This window comes from Pongo abelii, chromosome 1 (assembly GCF_028885655.2).
Source record: "Pongo abelii isolate AG06213 chromosome 1, NHGRI_mPonAbe1-v2.0_pri, whole genome shotgun sequence".
Classification (NCBI taxonomy): Eukaryota; Metazoa; Chordata; class Mammalia; order Primates; family Hominidae; genus Pongo; species Pongo abelii.
The window spans coordinates 33,491,757-33,511,207 of NC_071985.2; the positions used below are offsets into that span (position 1 = coordinate 33,491,757).

The following is a 19,451-nucleotide window of genomic DNA, read 5'->3' on the forward strand; positions in this document are numbered from 1 at the left end:
TTACTCTGTATGGCATACATGCCAAAGTTATCATGCTAGAAAAATTATTATGCTATAATAATTATGGTACCATCAAACTGAATTAAATTATGTTTCATTGTAAATAGTAAAATGTATTAATTTTTTAAAAAGCCTTTTTATGCCAGTGGAGATAAAGTTACTTTTATGTACTTTCATTAAACACAATGACAGTATAAGCCAAACTGATAACAAATCAACGCACTCCTTCTTGTAACACTCCTAAGTTGTTCTGAAATCAGCTTTCTTAGGACTATGAATTCAATGCAATGTATTGAACAGAATCTGTGCATTCTGTGAATAAAAGTTTCACCTCCATCTCTTGTGAGTATAGGTAGGCAGATCTTTGAACAATGAGGTTTTCTTCCATTGATTTAAAATGAAAATGAACCTGGATTTTAAATGTGCATTCTAATTGTCCCTTTAGCACATCAGAACAGCACTGCCTAATAGAAATATAATGTGAGCTACATATATAATTTTGAATTTTCTAAAATGCACATTTTTAAAAAGTAAAATGAAACAGTTAAAACTAATTTAGTAGGGCTTGGTGCGGTGGCTTACACCTGTGATCCCAGCATTTTGGGAGGCCGAGGGTGGCAGACCACCTGAGGTCAGGAGTTTGAGACCAGTCTGGGTGACATGGCAAAACCCCGTCTCTACTAAAAATACAAAAATTAGCCAGGAGTGGTGGCGCGTGCCTGTAGTCTCTCAGCTACTCAGGAGGCTGAGGTGGGAGAATCACTTGAACGTGAGAGGCAGAGTTTGCAGTGAGCCAAGATCACACCACTGCACTCCAGTCTGGGCGACAGAGTGACTTAGTCTCAAAAAAAAAAAAAAAAAAAAAGTAGTATACCTTATGTAATATAATCTATATAAAATATCATTATTTTAACATGTAATTAAAACCTAAAAGTTAACGAGATAATACATTATTTTTTCTACCAAACCTATGTCTGTATTTTACACTTATAGGATATTTCAATTTAGATTTTTTATCAGATATATTCAATCTGCAATTAGATGTCATAAGTTCTCAGCTGAGAAAGTAGATCCACATACCAAATTGTTTCAAATGTATTTAAAAGTTTTCCAGTAACTGAATCAATGATCAATTTTTAATTTAAATTCATTAAAATCAAATTAGAAATTCAGCTCCTCAGCCATACTAGCCACATTTCAAGTGCTCAATAGGCATATGTGGATAGGGGCTATTGTATTGGACAGCAAAGGTTTAGAACACATGTATAAGAGGTTAACACAGAGGAAAAGCTAAAAGTTAAATCAATGCCAAACTATTGGGAATGTTTTGTCTACTGGGTTTCAAGAAATAATGACGTGACTGATATTTTTCTTATTGAATCAGCTGCGTGGCTGGTTGGCTCAATTGATAGAGTCAAACAGTTGCTGGGTTTTATAAACAAATCATCTCCTTTTTTATTTGGTCCTCCAATTTTCTTAAGGCAAATATTTGTGCCAAATTATGCCAAAGTCTGTCTCTCCTGAATATCCCTGTTATTCTTGAATATTGTTGAGTGTCCCATGAATATAATTGTTAAATGCTAAGTTTTGAGTTAAAACCAAGAACACCTATATTGAGAAAAAAATTAAATGTAGTTAATGTTGTACCACTATGTTTTGTTCTAGCTTCTCAACTGTCTTATAAGTCATGTAAATAAGCACAATAAACATCTACTGAGTGATTCTGTAATAGTTTGGATCTATAGGTCCATCATTTGTGATGACACATAGAAGTTGGCCCAGGAAAGCTAAAAGCATGTCATATGTCAAACAATGCCTTCCATCAAGTTTAGAGCAGCATTTCTTCCCCAGCATTACAACTTCGTGTAATGGCACTTGGCAGTATTGGCATTTCTGGTATGACTTCTTTTGGCTAGTTCAGCATTCTTAAAAAATAAATAGTTTTTCACCCTGTGATTGAAAGGGTTAAATAGTACCAATTCATTACACTCACAAAAGGATTTATTTTGTTCTCATAAATCAGTTTTATTCCACATTTTTATTATTCCCTTGGGTGAGCTACTCCAATTGAAATCAATACAAGTGCAAGTGAGACAATCAATCTCGATATTTGATTATGGATTGGAGATCCCCAGGTACGCTTTTTAGCCAGTTTCTTTCTGATCATCTCCCCCAAAGAACTGAATATTTTTATTGACATCTATGAGTTATGAACATGTTTAGAAAGAAGATAATAATCTTCATTTGCATACTGACAATGGAAGCCCCACAAATGAACAAGGATTAAAAAATAAAGACTTAAAATATGTAGCTATAACATCATCAACAAACTCTTCAAATTTCTCAATATTTTTCTTAAGATGTAGTCATGTTTTAAAATAACTTTATTCTTTCTTTTAAAAAAAGACCTGTTAATACAACTGGTGGCTACAAACCACATTCTTAGGGTGCTATTAGGTAGATGATTATTTTTCATGACAAAGATCTTATTTATTTTCACATGCTTGTTTCAGAGCTGACCCATATCAACTGGTCTAGGTTAATAATAAGAAAACAGTTAAGGTGAATAAAATGCCTTTGAAGGTATCCAGGCTAGGTCTTTTCATTTCTATAATTGTCCAGGCTGGAAAGCCACCAACTGGGGGATTTAAAAGAGAAAAACAGCTCAACTTTAAATTAGAGAGCAAAATTGATTAAGTTGTTCCTCAATGAGGCCAACATTTATATATTAAACTTTCTTTGCTTTACAAACAAATTTATATCTTATGATCCTTTACGTATCGAATGCTTATTTCGGGACTCATGGTACCATATTATTGTTCTCTTGCTTCTGACTCTAGCCACCTGTTCTAGGTTCTTAAGCAAAATTTTTGAAAAGGCACAATTAAACCATTCAGTAATTCATTATTTGATACTTAGAATAAGGCAATTATTTGATGCATTTATCTAATCATATTCTTAAAATAAATTTCAAGGTAATATTAACACTGCATTTGTTACTTTCAGCAAACGTTTTAGCCTTATTTAGCCACTTACTTATTTTCACTAGAATCCATAGGAAGGGGGTGTTTCATGTTTTGGACAAATTACCTACCACTGATTTTTTTTTCAGGAAGATATATGACCTTGAATGTTGTAAAAAGGTATTTTAGAAGGAGTTAAAATAGTAAACCCATATTTCTTTCATTCAGGCACCATTAATTACTCTTCAGTTACTCTTATTAAGCCTTTAGAACAGCAGCTATATAAGCTATATAAGCCAGGCACTTGGATTTCCATTGGCAAACTTCCTAGGCATGTGGAATTAGGGAACTATCTAGAACTTATTTTTGTCCAGCTTCATTTCCTTTTCAGTAATTTGCATCTATTAATGCTGAATAATGAAAGATAGTCAAAGCATTAATGAAGGTATGGTGCAGTGATGTAACAAAGGGCTATATCAACAAAATATTCTTTCCACATGCTTTGTTCCACTCTTTAAAAAAAAAATATTTACTCTAGAGAATCATTCTAGAAACTGGAAATTGCTCCCTTTATTCAGGAAGGCAGTATATTTTTTTAAAAGTTAGCTTCTTTAATTGTTTAATTCAGAGGTTGGCAAATCTTTTCTATAAAGGGACAGAAAGTAAACACTTTAGACTTTGGAGGCAATATGGTCCCTGCCATAATTACTCAATTCTGCAGTTATATCATGAAAATTCCTAGAAAGATAATTACTTTTGTTCTAATAAGCCTTTATTTACAAAAATAGGCAGCTGGCCAAATTTGGCTTGTAGAGTATAGTTTGTGGGCCCCTGTTTTGTTATAACTTGTTTATAAATTAAAATGCAATTTACATACTTTCCTTGGATATTTCAATCCTCTCATGATTCATTTGATTTTGCAAAAAATATGAATGCTAATTTAAAAATCTACGTAATACAGAAAAACAACATCCACTAAAATCCCACTACCAATGGTAGTGAACATTATTTTAGAGCTTTCTCAATTCATGGGTGATTCTTGGTAGCAAACAACAGAAACAAATTTGGTTAATTCAGGCAGAGATGAATTATATTAAAGGAATTCAACAGTTCAAAAAGTTGTCAGGAAAGCTGGAGAGTCAGACTTGCGCAGAACCACAAATAACATTGACCCAGACGAGCTTGTGCCTTCTTAGGACACCCTAACTGGCACCATCACCATTCAGCTGCCTTGGAAAATTATCACTCTGCTTCTGGATTCTCAACAATTTTAGAGGCATCTTGAATAATCCTTAGTTGACTGTGAGCCGTTGTTTCACTGGAGCAAGCTTTGTAGTCCCCAGGTGAAAGCAATGCAACTGACTGGCAATCCCATGGTCTTACCACATGAACTTCAGCTGTCCTTTCATTTACAAAAAAAGAGAAAATTTAGTTATATTTCTAATCATTTCTTTCTACATACCTATTATCTTCTCCCTGATTGTTATAATTTCTTGATCTTTTTACTTATGCATTAATTATGATTATCTCAAGGCTTTTCATCACACCATTGATTTAGATTTTAGCTCTATCTATTCTGTTCCTGGCTTTTTCTAACTTGCTTATTAAATACTTAATGCATTTTTTAATTTCCAGATTGTTTCTCTGTCTCTGCAATATCATTTTATCATGTTATAGGGAATATATGTCATTTTTTCCCAAACTGCATGGTTATTTTGTCTTTTTATGTTAGAATCCTTTCTCTTTAGCTGTATGTACAATACTCGATATATTATTTTTTTCTTCAACCTCATCTTGCTTATGCATTGTATGGGCAGCTCTGTCCAGATTTTGCACTGGTTCTGAGCTTGGTCTACTTCCTTTCCTTTCTGGTGCTAGTTAATCTTCTTTTGACCTAAACTTTGAGCACTAGGTGTTGCTAGAGGGTGCGAAGATGCACTGGGCAGAATTCTGGGGAATCCAGATTTTCTATCTCCTCTGAGATCCTATTATATAGCTTTTGTGGCAGCACTTGCTCCATTTATTCATATGCATCTCCCACTCCTGGGAACACCAGCTTCTTCCCCCAACTCAGCACAGTGCTTGGCAGGATGGCCAGCCCCGATTTCTCTTCCTGTCTCTGCAGACTCTACTCAGTTCATTTCTCTACATATTGGAGAGGAGTTTTTTTGGCTTATACTCCTTCCTCTGGGAACAAAGTTAGGATCTGTGCTATACTAAGAAAGAATTTACCATCTCTTTCTTCTTTTAGGTTTCAAAATTCATGTCAGTCATTCTTTTTTCCTTTTCCTTTATACATTTGTACCTGGAGAATTTTCAACTGAAATTGTTAATGTTATTGTTTTCATAGTTTGTTTCCATTCTGCCAGGTATTTTGGAAAGACAATTGTGTGGTACTACTTAATTTAGAAGCTGTGAAAGTTCACAATTTGTCCAAAATCTCTTTCTAGCAAGGTGATTCATATATACAGTTCAGAGACTAACAGGGAGACTGTAAGGTGGCATCTGACTTTCCCCACCTCCTGGTGTTCATGTCCTTGTTTACTCTCCTTCCCTTGGGTGTCTTCAAAACCTGTGACTTGCTTCTCACCAGTAGAACATAGCAAAGGTGACAGCATGCCACCTCCATAAGATTGTAACCTATCTTGCTAGGATACTCCCTCTTTTTGATACAGCAAGTGGTCATGCTGGGGAGGCCCATATGGGAAGAAATGAGGGTGAGATCCAGGCAACACAAAACTAGTAACTGAGAGCAGCCTTGAGCCAACAGCTGGAAAAAACTGAGACCCTCAGTCTCGACAGCCTACAACAAATTGAAAGCTACCAACAACCACCTGAGCTTGCAAGAGATCCTTCCTCATTGGAGCCTTCAGATGGGACTTCAGTCCTGGCCAACACCTTGACTGCAGTCTTTTGAGACCCTGAGCACAGGACCCAGTTAGCCGTGCCAGACTCCTGACTCACAGAAACTATGAGACTATAAATGTATGTTGCTAAGTTTGTGGTGGTACCATGACACATTGATAGGTAACTAACACGGGAACACCTGACTGTGCGACTGTAGCAAATGAAACAGGTAGAATTCAACAGCAAAACATGATATCATTCTCATCCAGATCCCCCAAGTCATTGCTCTTCTTTTACAGAGGAACTGTCTCAAGTATATATATTCTAGTAGTTAGAAGAAAATGTTAAACATGTCATTAAACAAAGAATGGACCATAAGCTTTGTCTGGGATCAACAATGGTTGTCAAATTACTCATCTGATCCTAGTAGCACCACAGGCTCAGCATGTTCAACATGGTTAGTAAGGCTCTACCAGAACTTTAAAAGGAAACACATTTTGGTGATAAAATAGTTGTAGTCATGTCCAGTGTTTAGTGTGGAAGCTGGAGACCATTTTCTGTGGGAGTATATTTGTTCAAATAACTTTAAGCTGATTGAGATAACGGCATCAGTTCATTCAGTTGGAAAAAAGTTTGCCCAAATGGCAAAAAAAATAAGTCAAAGTGGAAAAAAAAAACCCTGACATTTCAGAGCATAACATGGTTAGTGAAAATAGACCATACTTCTACAATTTACGATAGTCACAGTACATCTCTGAATTTACTCTCTCTCTTTCTGTGTGTGTTTATATACATATAATATAGTGAACTATACTGAATTTTATATACCATAGTGAACTTTATATATAAAATGTATAATATACATGCATATATACATGTATCTTTCATTTTTTTTGACTATTTTTAGAGCAGTTTTAGGATTACAGAAATATTAAGCATAAGGTACAGAGATTTTTGTCTATCCTTTATGCATTATAATTCCTTTCTGATGTTCATAAAATGAGATGCATTTAGGAAAATCTGACTGTGGTACATAGAGAAAGCTTGATGGGGAAAAATAGAACATGCTTCAACAAACTTTAAAAAATAATTTGCAATATTTAGAACAGTAATTGTGCCTACACGTTAAAAAAAGATCAAGAGAACAAAACATAAAGATTCTCAATATCTATAGAGTTGTTATTGCTCTTGTATGGGCACAACCAGGACAAATGTGTCTGAAGCGTCTTTTGGTGAGTTGATAAAATAGCGCATGTATTTATTCCCTGCACTACAGTTGTCATGCTAGAGGAATGACCAATTTAAAGAGGAGTCAAAGAAGTACAGCTTTGACTAGATGACAACTAATTAAAATCACTATTACAGTAATTACAGTAATGTAAGAAATATGATGCATTAATCGAGCGCCGTCCTCAGAAGGTCTTAGTGGTTCATAGGCTATTTATTTCTCTTTCAAAACATTCTGTGGAGAAGACAGCTTTGCAGGCATATGTCTATAAATATTTTATACATTGTCAAAAACTTAAGGCCAGGAATAGATTTCTTTCACCATATATTAATTACAAAATAAACAAATACTCAGCACCTTTCAGATTCCTACCAACATGAGATCTATCAGAAAAATGGAATTTGGAAGAAACACTTGCTTTTTGGTTAAAATAATTTAAAATAATATTTTTAGAAGGAATAAATAAATGTAACTTAAATATTAATACAGGCTATATAGAGCGACCTGAAATTCTTGGCTCACAGTAAAGGCTGATTTTGCCAGTTTACCTTGATCACAATTCAGTGTCTTCTGATTTTGGTATTGGCAGAATTTCGTGATAGTGAGATGGAACTGAACAACTCTAAAATTGAGACCCTAATACCAGAAAAATATAGTATTTCTTTGTACAGCAAGAAGTGGGAAAAAATAGTTAATACCTTTTCTACCTTAAGGTATAATTGGATTCAGAAAAAGACTAACTTAAAGCAGGACCAGGCCTGACATATAAAATCCTCACAAGGTAACAAGAATCAGTTTGGTTTGTTCGCTGTCATTTCTCATTATAATCTTTGTCATGAGAATGGATTCATGTTGTGCCATTTTCTGTTCTTGTTACAATCTTTGTCACATGAATAAGATATCAGAATGTTAATGCCTGGCATACAGTATTGCGTGTGTGATGATACTGTACAGGACTACGCTGACCTTTGCAATATTATGTATTCTGATTGGTTGTTCATGTCACCTCTTTCCCACAAGTTAATAAGGCTGTAAAAAGGAGAGAACTGAAATGGCCAGCCAGTCAAATTATAGAATATTGAAAAGGTCAGAGCAGTACAGCACAGAGTAAAAAAAAATTATGGAATATATGGTGCATTAAAATTCTTGTGACAATGATTATAACAAGAATAGGAAAGGATACCCATTTATGTTATTTCAATCTAGAAAACCCCATAGGATGGTATTCTCAGGACAGCAATCATTTACGCATCCCTGAGTCATACATGTGAAAATATCCATTTATGCTGTTTTTCCTTAAAAATAATTGCATAGATTTTCTACTATTCAACAACAACAAAAAAGAGCATTGAAAATAAGATTTTCATCTTAGAAAAGGGGCATTAATATTGTTAACATTTCAGTTAAGACTTTATATTTGAGACTAAAGAAAAGGTTTTTTTATAAGTAAAATCTGTTGTTCATATGAGATTTATTTGGTCTATTTTTTCATGTAACACTTTTCTTTGAAATAAAATAGGAGAGTAGGACTGAATGAATTAACCTCTTTCAATACCCTTTAGAATGTGAGATAGATTGAAAGAGCAGTTAGGAGTTTATGTAGAAATTCTACATGATCTATACAAAACTTATTTTATCTTTATGATGTGTGCTGTTGGCCAATACACAAAAAATCTTTTCTTCCTCTGCATCTTCAGTGGGAAGATAGTGACAGAGAGAAAGAGGTATAATACTTAAATCAGAAACCCTGATGTTACTGTTCTTAAGTGTGCAATAATCAGTTATTTTTAAAATTGTTTTTATGCATATTTTAAATTTTCTTATAGAACAACTTCATTGGATTTTGTAGTCTATAAGGAGACATCTGTTTTAAACCTTAGCTTTACACTTATTTCACTGATAGAGTAAACATGTTATAGTCCAAAGCTAGTCCAAAGCTAGTGACCCAAGCACCCTATGCTCTGATGCTCATCCAGTAGGCCTGGGGTAGAATTCAGATATATGAATGTTTATGAGATACCCCCACGTGATTTTGATGTAGGTTGTACCTGGAACATTGGTATTGGCAACCTCATTTTGCAAAGAGCTAAGTGAGACCTCCAGTTAAAGCCCAATGGCTCAGACCAAGTCACAGAGGGTGGAGGAGGGCAGCTCAGCTTCAAATCACAGTGCTTGGGTTGGGGCGAGGCAGGCAGTGGGGAGTTGCGGTTCCAGAACACAGAAGCTTAAAAGGTTTTGCACCATCCACTTATACTCACAAATAGGGTCAGATTGGAGGGCCAACCAGACAGGAATGGTCGCCTGCGATAGGACATGCTTATCACTTTCACATTTTCAAGCTTGATTTTTGAGGCTGAACCAACGAGGCTGCATTTTCCAGCCCACCGAAAGCCCAGTTTATGCAGTGAAAAGTGGCAAAGCACAACCATCTCAAGAGGAGGAACCTGAGGACATGCATTTTAAAAATCTACCCCTCTCCCCCATATTGAGGAGCCCAAATTCCTAAAGTTCAAAGGAAGAAAGGAAAGACAGTGAGAGTGAAATGGAGGAAGAGCTAAAATCTGTGGATCCTGCTTTGGTTTTGAATCTGGAAATTTTTGAGCTTCACTGAGGGCTGAAATCCTGTCAGTTACTCTAGGTCTGTGAACTGAACTGTATGTTTGCAGGGGTGAGAGAACATTAGACTCACTCAGCTGCATAGTTCCTGGAGATGTACAAGTTCTTTTTTGAGCTGAGCAAAATGGTTATGTAATTGCATACTTCTCATAATTATTGAGTAATTATATACTTCTTATAATTACTGAGTAATCATTGTTCTATAACTAGAACTTAATGTTACAACTAATTATATAATTACCATGTATTAATGTTGTTATCTAGGAAGCTTAGAATAAAGTGCTACTTATATATTTCCCCCTGCCATGCCATTTTCAAAGCAAGCAATAGTGTTTGTTTTACAGCTCAAAATTTCCTTAAAAAACAAACAAGCAAAATGCAATGGAAAAAACTTCACCAATATTATACTCATACACATTTACTCATTGATTTTGTATTTGTCCCCAGCTGAAAATTTGTAAAATTATGTTCTCATGGCTTAATTTTAGAATTTCCATTGTTGCTTTTATAAGACCTGCACAGTTATGCTACTTGAGAGTCAATTGAATATCTGCTTCAGTCTATAGGACAAGCTGACCTTTTTAAAAGTTTACAATTGAGCATATAATGACAGCAGAAATACTTCCAAGGAGCTCAATATCATGGGGACAGGAGTAGATCTTCCCGTGCTGACCGTGTAATTGTTCTTAGGCAATGGTTAGGATGGTCACATTTAATCTTAACCAGGTTTCTTGAGTGCAGGAGTTATGTCTTACGTACTTGGGGCATGTTCTCATCAGCGCCTAGCAAAGCCTTCTCCTTGCATGCAGTTGGAGCTCAATAATCTTCAGTAGAAGCAAGCTGACTAGTTGTAAAGAACCTAGGAAAGCTAAAATGGCATAAATTGGAAATGTCTTTTTAGTGCATAATGAAATTACCAAACGCTGCTTTGTAGGTTTCATAACATCTTGCTAATATCTATTACACATATAGAGGAGTGCATTATCTACTTACATTTTAGGACCTTGAAATCATTCTTTAAGCTATGAATATTCTTTATCTGCCTTTACTGAAAGTGAATAGAAATGATCATTGTCATGTTTTAGCCCACAAGCACTGTTTATTTCTTTAGAAATAAACTACTTATTTGGATGTGCCAATTTTGGGTCCAGAGTAATAAATTATATTATGTCACTAGGGCTCTCTTCTGCTCATGGAAAAAACTCCTGAGTATTTTGTAACCGTAGATTTTTCAGTGACTTCCTCCATCCCCGAATTGTTATAAGTATCTTTTTAAGTAATCTTTTGTATGTTTTCACAATTTGCTGGACCTACCCACATTTCATGAAAATAGTCAAGTAATAACCAGGTATCAGACCCTCTTTTGCATTATTTGATCTTCATTAATTTCAGTTTGAAATATAATCTGAGGGGACAATGGCACATTGGTAGTCGATGAGATTAGTGCTGCTTTATTCATTGAAAAACCTTAGAATTTTGATTAATAATACATTGTTAGGTTGGAAGGGGTACAGAATAAGTAGGTAATTGCTACTGAGAAAATGAAATACAGGGTACAAAATTCTTAATCACTTGCTAGTTCTAAATGGCTAGAATGTATCAGTTGTATGGATTACAACAAAAACAATAACATCATTCCTAGCTGTTGTTTGTGAGCAACTATTATGTGCTGGATATGATAAAGAAATAATCTCACTTAATTTTCACAATAACACTGCAATATAAATACTGTATTATTCCCAGTTCACAGATGAAGAACCAGACATTCAGAAATATTAAGTAAATTAGCAAAGAGCACATTGCTAAAGAATACAAGAACAAGTTCAAATGCAGGACTTTTTGACAACCAAATTTATGTTCTTTCCTTTGCACTATACTTTGCTACTAAACTGTGTTAAAATATAATGTTTTTGTAAATATTGTAAACCTTGCATTTTGTATACTATACAATGCAAGATCACTTTTAGTATGATGCCATCTTTTACTTTTTAAGCATTTGTTCAATAAAGATTATGTCAGTATCTGGAGATCTTGCGAGTATGCTTGTTCTTCCCTTTGAAGCTCAATATCATGTGTTTTTTAATTCATTTCTCTATATCTTCAGAATTTGTGTGTGAAAGATTGAATGTACATATAATAAAAAGTGGTTGTATATAGAAAGAAGATTATTTGAAGTAAATATTGGTGCTCTTTTAGATAAAAAGTCTCACTCTGTCACCCAATCTGGAGTGCAGTGACACAATTATAGTTCACTGTAATCTCAAATTTGTGGGTTCAAGTGATTCTCCTACCTCAGCCTCCTGACTAGCTAAAACTACAGGCTCATACCACCATGACCAGATAATTTTTAATTTTAATTTTTTTTTTTTTTGGAGATGAGGTCTTGCTATGTTGCCCAGCCTGGGTGGTACTCTTAATCATTCATTTTTCTGTTTTTTAAGAGTTATTGTATCATTTCTAAAAGTGACAAACATTAAGCAGCATTTAAAAAAATTGTCTCATAAATTTTTCAGGAAAGCATCTAATATAGAAAAGTGTTACAATTTTCATTTGTAGCCCTTTTCTTATTTTAACCCTAATTGTTTACTCTTAACCTGAAATTTAACCTAATGCTGTAAGAGAGAGAGATAAAACACTGTTACTAGGCAGCAGTATTTTCCTGCATTTTGGACTGATGAGATTTAAGAATGGGTTTGCTAAAGCTTTGGAAGGACAGTGGTGGTGGGACCAGGGTGAGGATGTATTGAAAGTGATTCTTTTATATAGCTAGGTAGCTTCTGCATTTTCTCATAAAGCTAAAAATATTAGATCTTCTGATCAAAGTGGACACATAGTACCTCCCATCCCCAGTTGCTTTTCAAGATATTCTGACTAATTATAATATAAAGGGGCATTAGATAGAAAGAAATCCACCCATATTTCAAGCAAAGTGAACAGAAAACACCTCAGTTTGTGAAATATACAATATCTGACAAATATGTCTGAGTATAATATGTATATCCAGAACGATTCTATTTGAGGAATAATGTGTTATTTCTTCCTGTCTGCACATCCAAAAAAATTCAGGGATTTTTATTGGAAAAAAAAAACTCAAAAAAGTATAAACAACTCATCAAGTAATCAATTTCTACATTTGTGCAATATTTTTACTTATATGCTTGATACTTGTGATATGGCTTTATCCTACAGTTATCTAAGAATATTCATCAAATTATTTCGATTGCCATGATGAATGAACTGGCCAGGACAACTCAGATAACACTTTTGTTCACAGGATAATAAAACCCAAATATGTGCATTGATAGAAGCACGTGTAATGCCTCTTAGAGTGGTAAAGTTACAGATCTATTTGGTACAGTATATTTAGAAACTCAAGAAAATACTCAAATAATAGCAGGAATGAATTCTTAAATATGTATTTATTTTAATAATTTTCTTTTTTAATCAGCAGGTAATAACTACACCCTTCTGAATGTCACAAAAGTCATGTACAGCGGAGAAGAGACAAACCTTTGGGTGCTCATCGATGGGCTGGTTCCTTTTACCAACTATACTGTACAAGTGAATATTTCAAATAGCCAAGGCAGCTTGATAACTGATCCTATAACAATTGCAATGCCTCCAGGAGGTAAGTCTATGCAAATGTTGGCTATCTAATTTTATATAAATGCCCTAGAATTAAGTGTCCATTGAATACCTTGTTTATTTTTTGAGGTATTTTATTTTAGAACTTAGAGGCTCAGTTGTATTTCTGGTTCTTTTGATTGTTGTTTTGCTTTGTTTATTCGGATTCTTTAATTGACAGCCTTTTATTATTTTGTTGAGACTGCTTTCATCCATCTCACACTGCGTGTGTATGTGTGTATATACCACACACACACACACACACACACATATATATATCTGGATTTCTGCATGTTAAGAAAATTGGGAAATGCTTTTGTTCAAGACTTTACTTAAAGCCAAAATTTATATTTGCAATTTGAGCTTCCAATTTCTACTGCAAATGGTTCTCATTCCTGGTGTTCTAAATAACTAGTTCAACCGTATACTTAAAGTACTTCATTTGGCAAAAAGGGCAGGGTGCAGATGATAGAATAGGAAAATTCCATTTGCACTACTGAAAAAACACCTTTAAATTCCTAATCCTAATAATTACAGTTCAGCAGGGCCACATTCATGGGTGAAATGTGATACAGTCTGCATATTTTTATTTTAAATATTTCTATAAAAATCGACCTGTTCACAATTACCATTATTTTGATGTGCCATGAGCTTCACCATGTTTTAACTCGTTGTGGGAAATATAATTGCATTGAAGAAAACCCCGCTAGGGTTGACTTGGATGGCCCTTGAACAGAAAGCATGCCCAAAAATGTTAAGAGCATGACTCTCAATTGAGTGCTAAAGAATGTGTGTTTTCTGAAAATCCTGAAGGCAAAGGACCCCAGGTCATCCAGCGTCTGCCCTGTAGCCCATCTCCCAGGAATGAGTGTATTCTGAACTAAGGGAGAATGTCACAATCTTTTATCAGCAATCCGAAGGGCAGGTTAACCCCACTTCCAGTTATGAAGAGTATAAGAGCAGAAAGTGCCTTATCACTGGAGAAAAATAAAGGGGAATCTTCAGTTTGTATGGAACCGCTCCCCTGCAAAAAAGATTCATTACTTGTTGTATCATAAAACCACTCACTATTATCTACCTTTTATGCCATTATTAAAATTAGTGAATTGATGTTTACTAAAGTACTTGAAACTCTAAATGTCAGAAGCTACATTACTTAAGAAAAGAATGCATAAAAGAAACTTTTGAGGCTGATCAACTCAGGTTAGTATCATATTTATTGAGACAATAATTTTAAAAGGGAATTGAATTTAGATATATTTATTTAAAAATTGAGACTGAAACCCAAAATAAAACAAACTCCCCCCGCTAAAATAAACCTTAGGTATTCATATCTTCATTTCTCACTTCAATACACATGCTAGGAAGGATAGAAAATGGTGATGACTCTAAACCTTAGAATATAATATCCTTTATTCAAATTTAGAAATTAAAGAGTAATCAGTGCCATAATGGAGATTTTAAGTTATATAGTAATACCTTTTCTACAGGATATATACAATATTTAATAAGCATGTTTATTTGATGGTATTTATACTGATTTAAATAGTTTGTGATTTACAGTAATTTATATCATATTCATAAAATAGGGCAAATTTAATTCATTGTTTATGTTTTTAGGAATGTATGGTCTAATAATTTGTTATTTATACATATATCATGATTCAATTAAAAATAGCAAGGTCCTACTGCTAACTGAATATGCGCTATGTGAATATACCTGTCAGTAAAAGGGTTAATATTATGCAAACAGAAAGAAACTAAAATATTGTTTTATAATGGTGCAGTCAAACTGAGTAAACTGTTAACTGAGGCTTATCTTCATCTTTGCTCTGTGGATGCTTATCTGTGTCATTACCATACTGCACTGCAGGCCCACACTCTCTGGGCCTGATGCAATCTTTCACTTTATGTATTCAGAAATCTAGAATTTAGGAGTCAGTCCTTCACCAAAGAGGAAGCAAATGTCTTCAAATACAGACAGTGATTCGCTAAAGTTTATTATGGCCATTAGGACATACTTTCTTTTTTCATTAGATTGTTGTTGATTACAATTAGGAAACTTATAGCTTTAAAATTATCTTTTTTATGATCTTGTGGCAGTTTAAAGGTGATACCTCATTGATTAAATAGGTTTTAGTTCATGCTTCCTTTTACTTAATGATCTGAAAACATATTATCCTGATTTACACATAAAAATCATGCTGAAAAGCATGTGGCATTCACTAGAATATGTGTGTTTAAGTAGAATTAAATTAGTACTGAGAGTTATTAAAGAAATCTTCCATGCCTTTGTCCAGTGAACCGTGTTTCATTCTGAAATGAATAATAAATGAACCAATATACAGAGGCAAACCAACTTATGGGCAGAGAAGGTTCTATATGCTATTTACTTTTCCATTATAGTTGGATTGTTATCATTATTACCATTTCCTTGATTTCAATATTAGATCTCTTTTATGGTGATGTTGAATTCCTAGTATCTTTCAATGCTGGGTGATGCAAGATTTGTGATGATAATATCCTTAGCTATGCTTCTTTTGCATAGTTTTAAAACATAATAAGAAAAGAGTTGGGCAAAATAAAATGCTCTTTTTTACTTCATCAAATATTTGCTATCAAATATGACCTGGAAAATCCCCTTTACCCATTTAATCTGGCCAAATCCTACTCATTTTTTAGGCTCAAACCTAGAAAGTGGTCCATCAGAAAGTCATCTTTTGCCAACAGAGGCTGAGATAGGGCCTTCTGTGTCCCAGAGAACAGTTACATTATACTGAAATTGCCTGTTTAATCTGTCGCAATCACTGGTTATAAGATCCTATAGAGTAGGAACTGTTTCTTACTCACATTTTTATCTTCAGCACCTAGACTAAACCTGACACATGGTAGGTGCATAATGAATAATTGGTGAATGAATAAATTAGTCAAGATTGCTTAACTACTAGTTTTAAATTTTAAGCTTATCATTGCTCAGGCCTGCCAGGCCTCATCTCAACCTCAGCAACCTTGTATTTTAGCCAGCTGTGAAAATGACACCTTCTCTGTACACCACTGTCCAATGTAGGAATGCTCTGGTTATGTAGATAAAATTGGGAGCTCAAACTGTAAGGAGGGTGAGTGTATTGGAGGTGAGAAATATTCTCAAGTTATGCCAACTCTTTATTCTTTTATTCTTCCCTATAGTGGTTACTTTTCTCAGGTAAGCATAGAATAAACAATCCTTAGTTTAGATAGGAATTTGGAAAGGAGGGGCGAAAGGGTCATACTCCAAAGAATTTTACCAGGATACATCATCTCTTAATTTGTAGTTAGGACACATCTTATTTGCCAGTCCTACCTCTATTTTTCTGACGAGAAAAAATATATAATTAAGAATATGATAAACACAAGTTATCTGAAGATAGAAATTAAAGTAAGAAGATGGTGCTACTAATAACTCGGCACATGGATGAACAGTGGCAAATCCCAATTAACACACATTTTTTTATTTGAAAAATTCACTTTAAATATTATTTGGACAACTGGAGGAGCGTCTCTCTTTTTTCCAATTATGTAGCAGATCCTTCCCTACTTCTGCACACTCAAGTTTTTTGTGTTTCTACAATTACTATTTTTTTGGTTGTTTGTAATAACATAATGCTCATATTTAGCACTAAGGTACTCTTGGAAATAAAGAATATATTTAATCAGAGCTCTTGAATAGCATTATGGTACAGGTTCAAGAGTTCTAGGAAAAGAATTAAAAAAATAAAAACGAATCCAAATGTTAATCCATAAATATGAAACTTTCCTGTGTGGCCTTTACCCCTTCAAGGTCTGGAGTTACTAATGGGGTTAGGATTTCAACGCTTAATGGGGCTCAGTGCATTAGTGTTTTGTATGCATGGAATTCAGCATTCAGTTTAATAAGTGGTTGACATTGGTGATGTCCCTTAATTTGCTTAAATCTAATTGGCTCTTTTATCAGTCAAACCTGTATGGATTGGCAATTGATCAGAAAGAGTCAGCCATGACTCTGCATGTAGTTAAATGATGGAAGCACCAGTTAAAGTCAAAGTTGCATGATAATAAGCAAAAGAAGAACAAATGAGCTTAGAGGAGGAAGGCAAAGAAGCTTAGAAGTTTTACAGGATCTTCAAGTTCAGAACAAAGGCATTATAGAGTATATAAATTTTAAATACACTGCATTTTGCCTCCAGACTTAAACCTTTTTTTTTCCAGATGAACTGAAATCTTGTCTGAAACTGTCTTTGTTACATCAAAGAACTACTCAGAAAGCTAAAAGAGACAGAAGAAGCATAAAAGGGCATAGTTTAAAATGATTAGTGACAAATTCCATACTGATGAGCTAGAAACAGATTTTTTATGAAAGTTTTATATTATTCCAAAAGGAATAATTCTGTTCTGTTTATCTTTTTCTGAACTGCTTTATTGTAACAGTGAAAGGAACTTGGAGCCACCCTGGTTTGTGAACCTAATCCACTTTTCCTCTGACAGTAAATAATTTGTCATTTGTACTTTTAAATTGATGAGAATTATTATAATCTACAAACAGTGTAAAATACTAGTCTTGAGAAATCTGCTTATTTTCCCAAATGTGTTATTAGAAAACCAAAAATTGAAAAAGGCAAAATGGTTGTGAGTAGTTTGTTTTACAGGGTCTTTTCGACTGTCTCTCCTTCCCTGAACCCCCTCCCCACTTATCCACCTAAAATATCAATGAGAAAAAAAAAAAAAGAAAGAAAGAAAACCATTAGGAATTAAAACTTAGGCACATTGCAAAAGCATAGACATTGGAGTCCTAGAAACATGGATTTAAATCCAACTCTTTCACTCACTGCTTGAGTGACTATGAGCAAATTTGTAGATATAACTGAGCCTCAGTTTGCTCATCCATTAAAGAGGCTGGATGGTAATTCCCACCCGACTGGAGGATTGAACAACATATATGTAATGTGTTTAGCGCATTGCCTGTCTTGGTAAACATTTGGTGCTTCCTACCTCTTTTGTTCTATTTTCCTGCTAAGACTCTTTTTGGAGGCCTGGAAAATGCCCTATGGAAAAAGTAAGTAAAAAAATCTCTTTCACATAGACTGCAGAGACCAGAATAATTTCATCTTGCTACATCCCTATCCTTTCCTACACTTACCCCTTAACGTGTTGACATACGTATGGCCAGGCCAGTAACCCTACTAAGGGGTGGTTGTGATGCATATTAGATGATGAAGTAAGGAGGAAGCATGGGAAGTGATTTTCTTTTTGAAATACCTTCAGCATCCTCCTCCATGACCTCCAGATCATAATTTGCGAAGCTTTTTACATCAAGCTGTCATTGGTTATCTTGGGATTTCACATTTTTTTCTTAATAGAACTCTTCTTCTGTGTTTATATAGAGCTACTTATTAAATATATTTATGACTTTTTTTAAAAAAACTATTATCTGTATATTTTATTCACAAATGCTTTTTTTACGTTGTTAATGCTAGCCCAAAGCAAGTAATTTGAAATTTTATCCTAAGATGTTTTCATGTTTTCTTAATTGTCCTCAAACACATATATTTAAAAGTTACGTCTTGGAATTCAAACTTTTTTTCATTTTTCATTAAATAGGAAAGTTTACTAGTTATTCAGCCAATATGCTTTTGAATAACTAAATAAAATGTTTGCTTTTAAAAAATGTTAGTATATGATTTTTGCCCAATAATACCACTAAAGGAATAATATATTAATGACTAACTTTTTTAGCTTGAACTACTGAATTCCGTTGTGTTTAGAATTTAGGAGACTGGAATATTCTTTCAGGTATTGCTGTGTAACAAGCCACTCCAAAAGTTAGCAACTTAAAACAACCATTCTGTATTATTTCTCACCTGATTGTGTGAGTTGTCAGCATGGTTCTTCTGGCTTAAGGAGGCTGGACTGGGCTTCTTTAGAATTCCCAGAAACTCAGGGTTTCAAGAGTCAAGCCCCAGTGTGCAAGCCCTGGAAACCTTTGCTTGCCTCAAACTGTCCAAAGCAAATTTCTTGTCCAAGTCAAAAAGCATGTATGCTGGAATGTATGATTTACTGGAGCCTGATAATTTGTCAATCTTCCATAAATGTCTAAGTGATTGGTTTTTAGATTGTGTATGTATGTGTGTATATGTACACACACATACATGCAAGTATTA

At 34.3% G+C, this 19,451-nt stretch overlaps 1 protein-coding gene across 1 annotated transcript in view; it reads left to right on the forward strand.

The window, feature by feature from the left end:
• Positions 1-19,451, forward strand: part of USH2A (usherin) — an 827,758-nt gene that overhangs the window by 502,374 nt on the left and 305,933 nt on the right. The window contains exon 39 of the mRNA XM_024239307.3: positions 13,103-13,282. Coding sequence (XP_024095075.2) covers positions 13,103-13,282 — 180 coding nt within the window. The remainder of the gene's footprint in view (positions 1-13,102; positions 13,283-19,451) is intronic.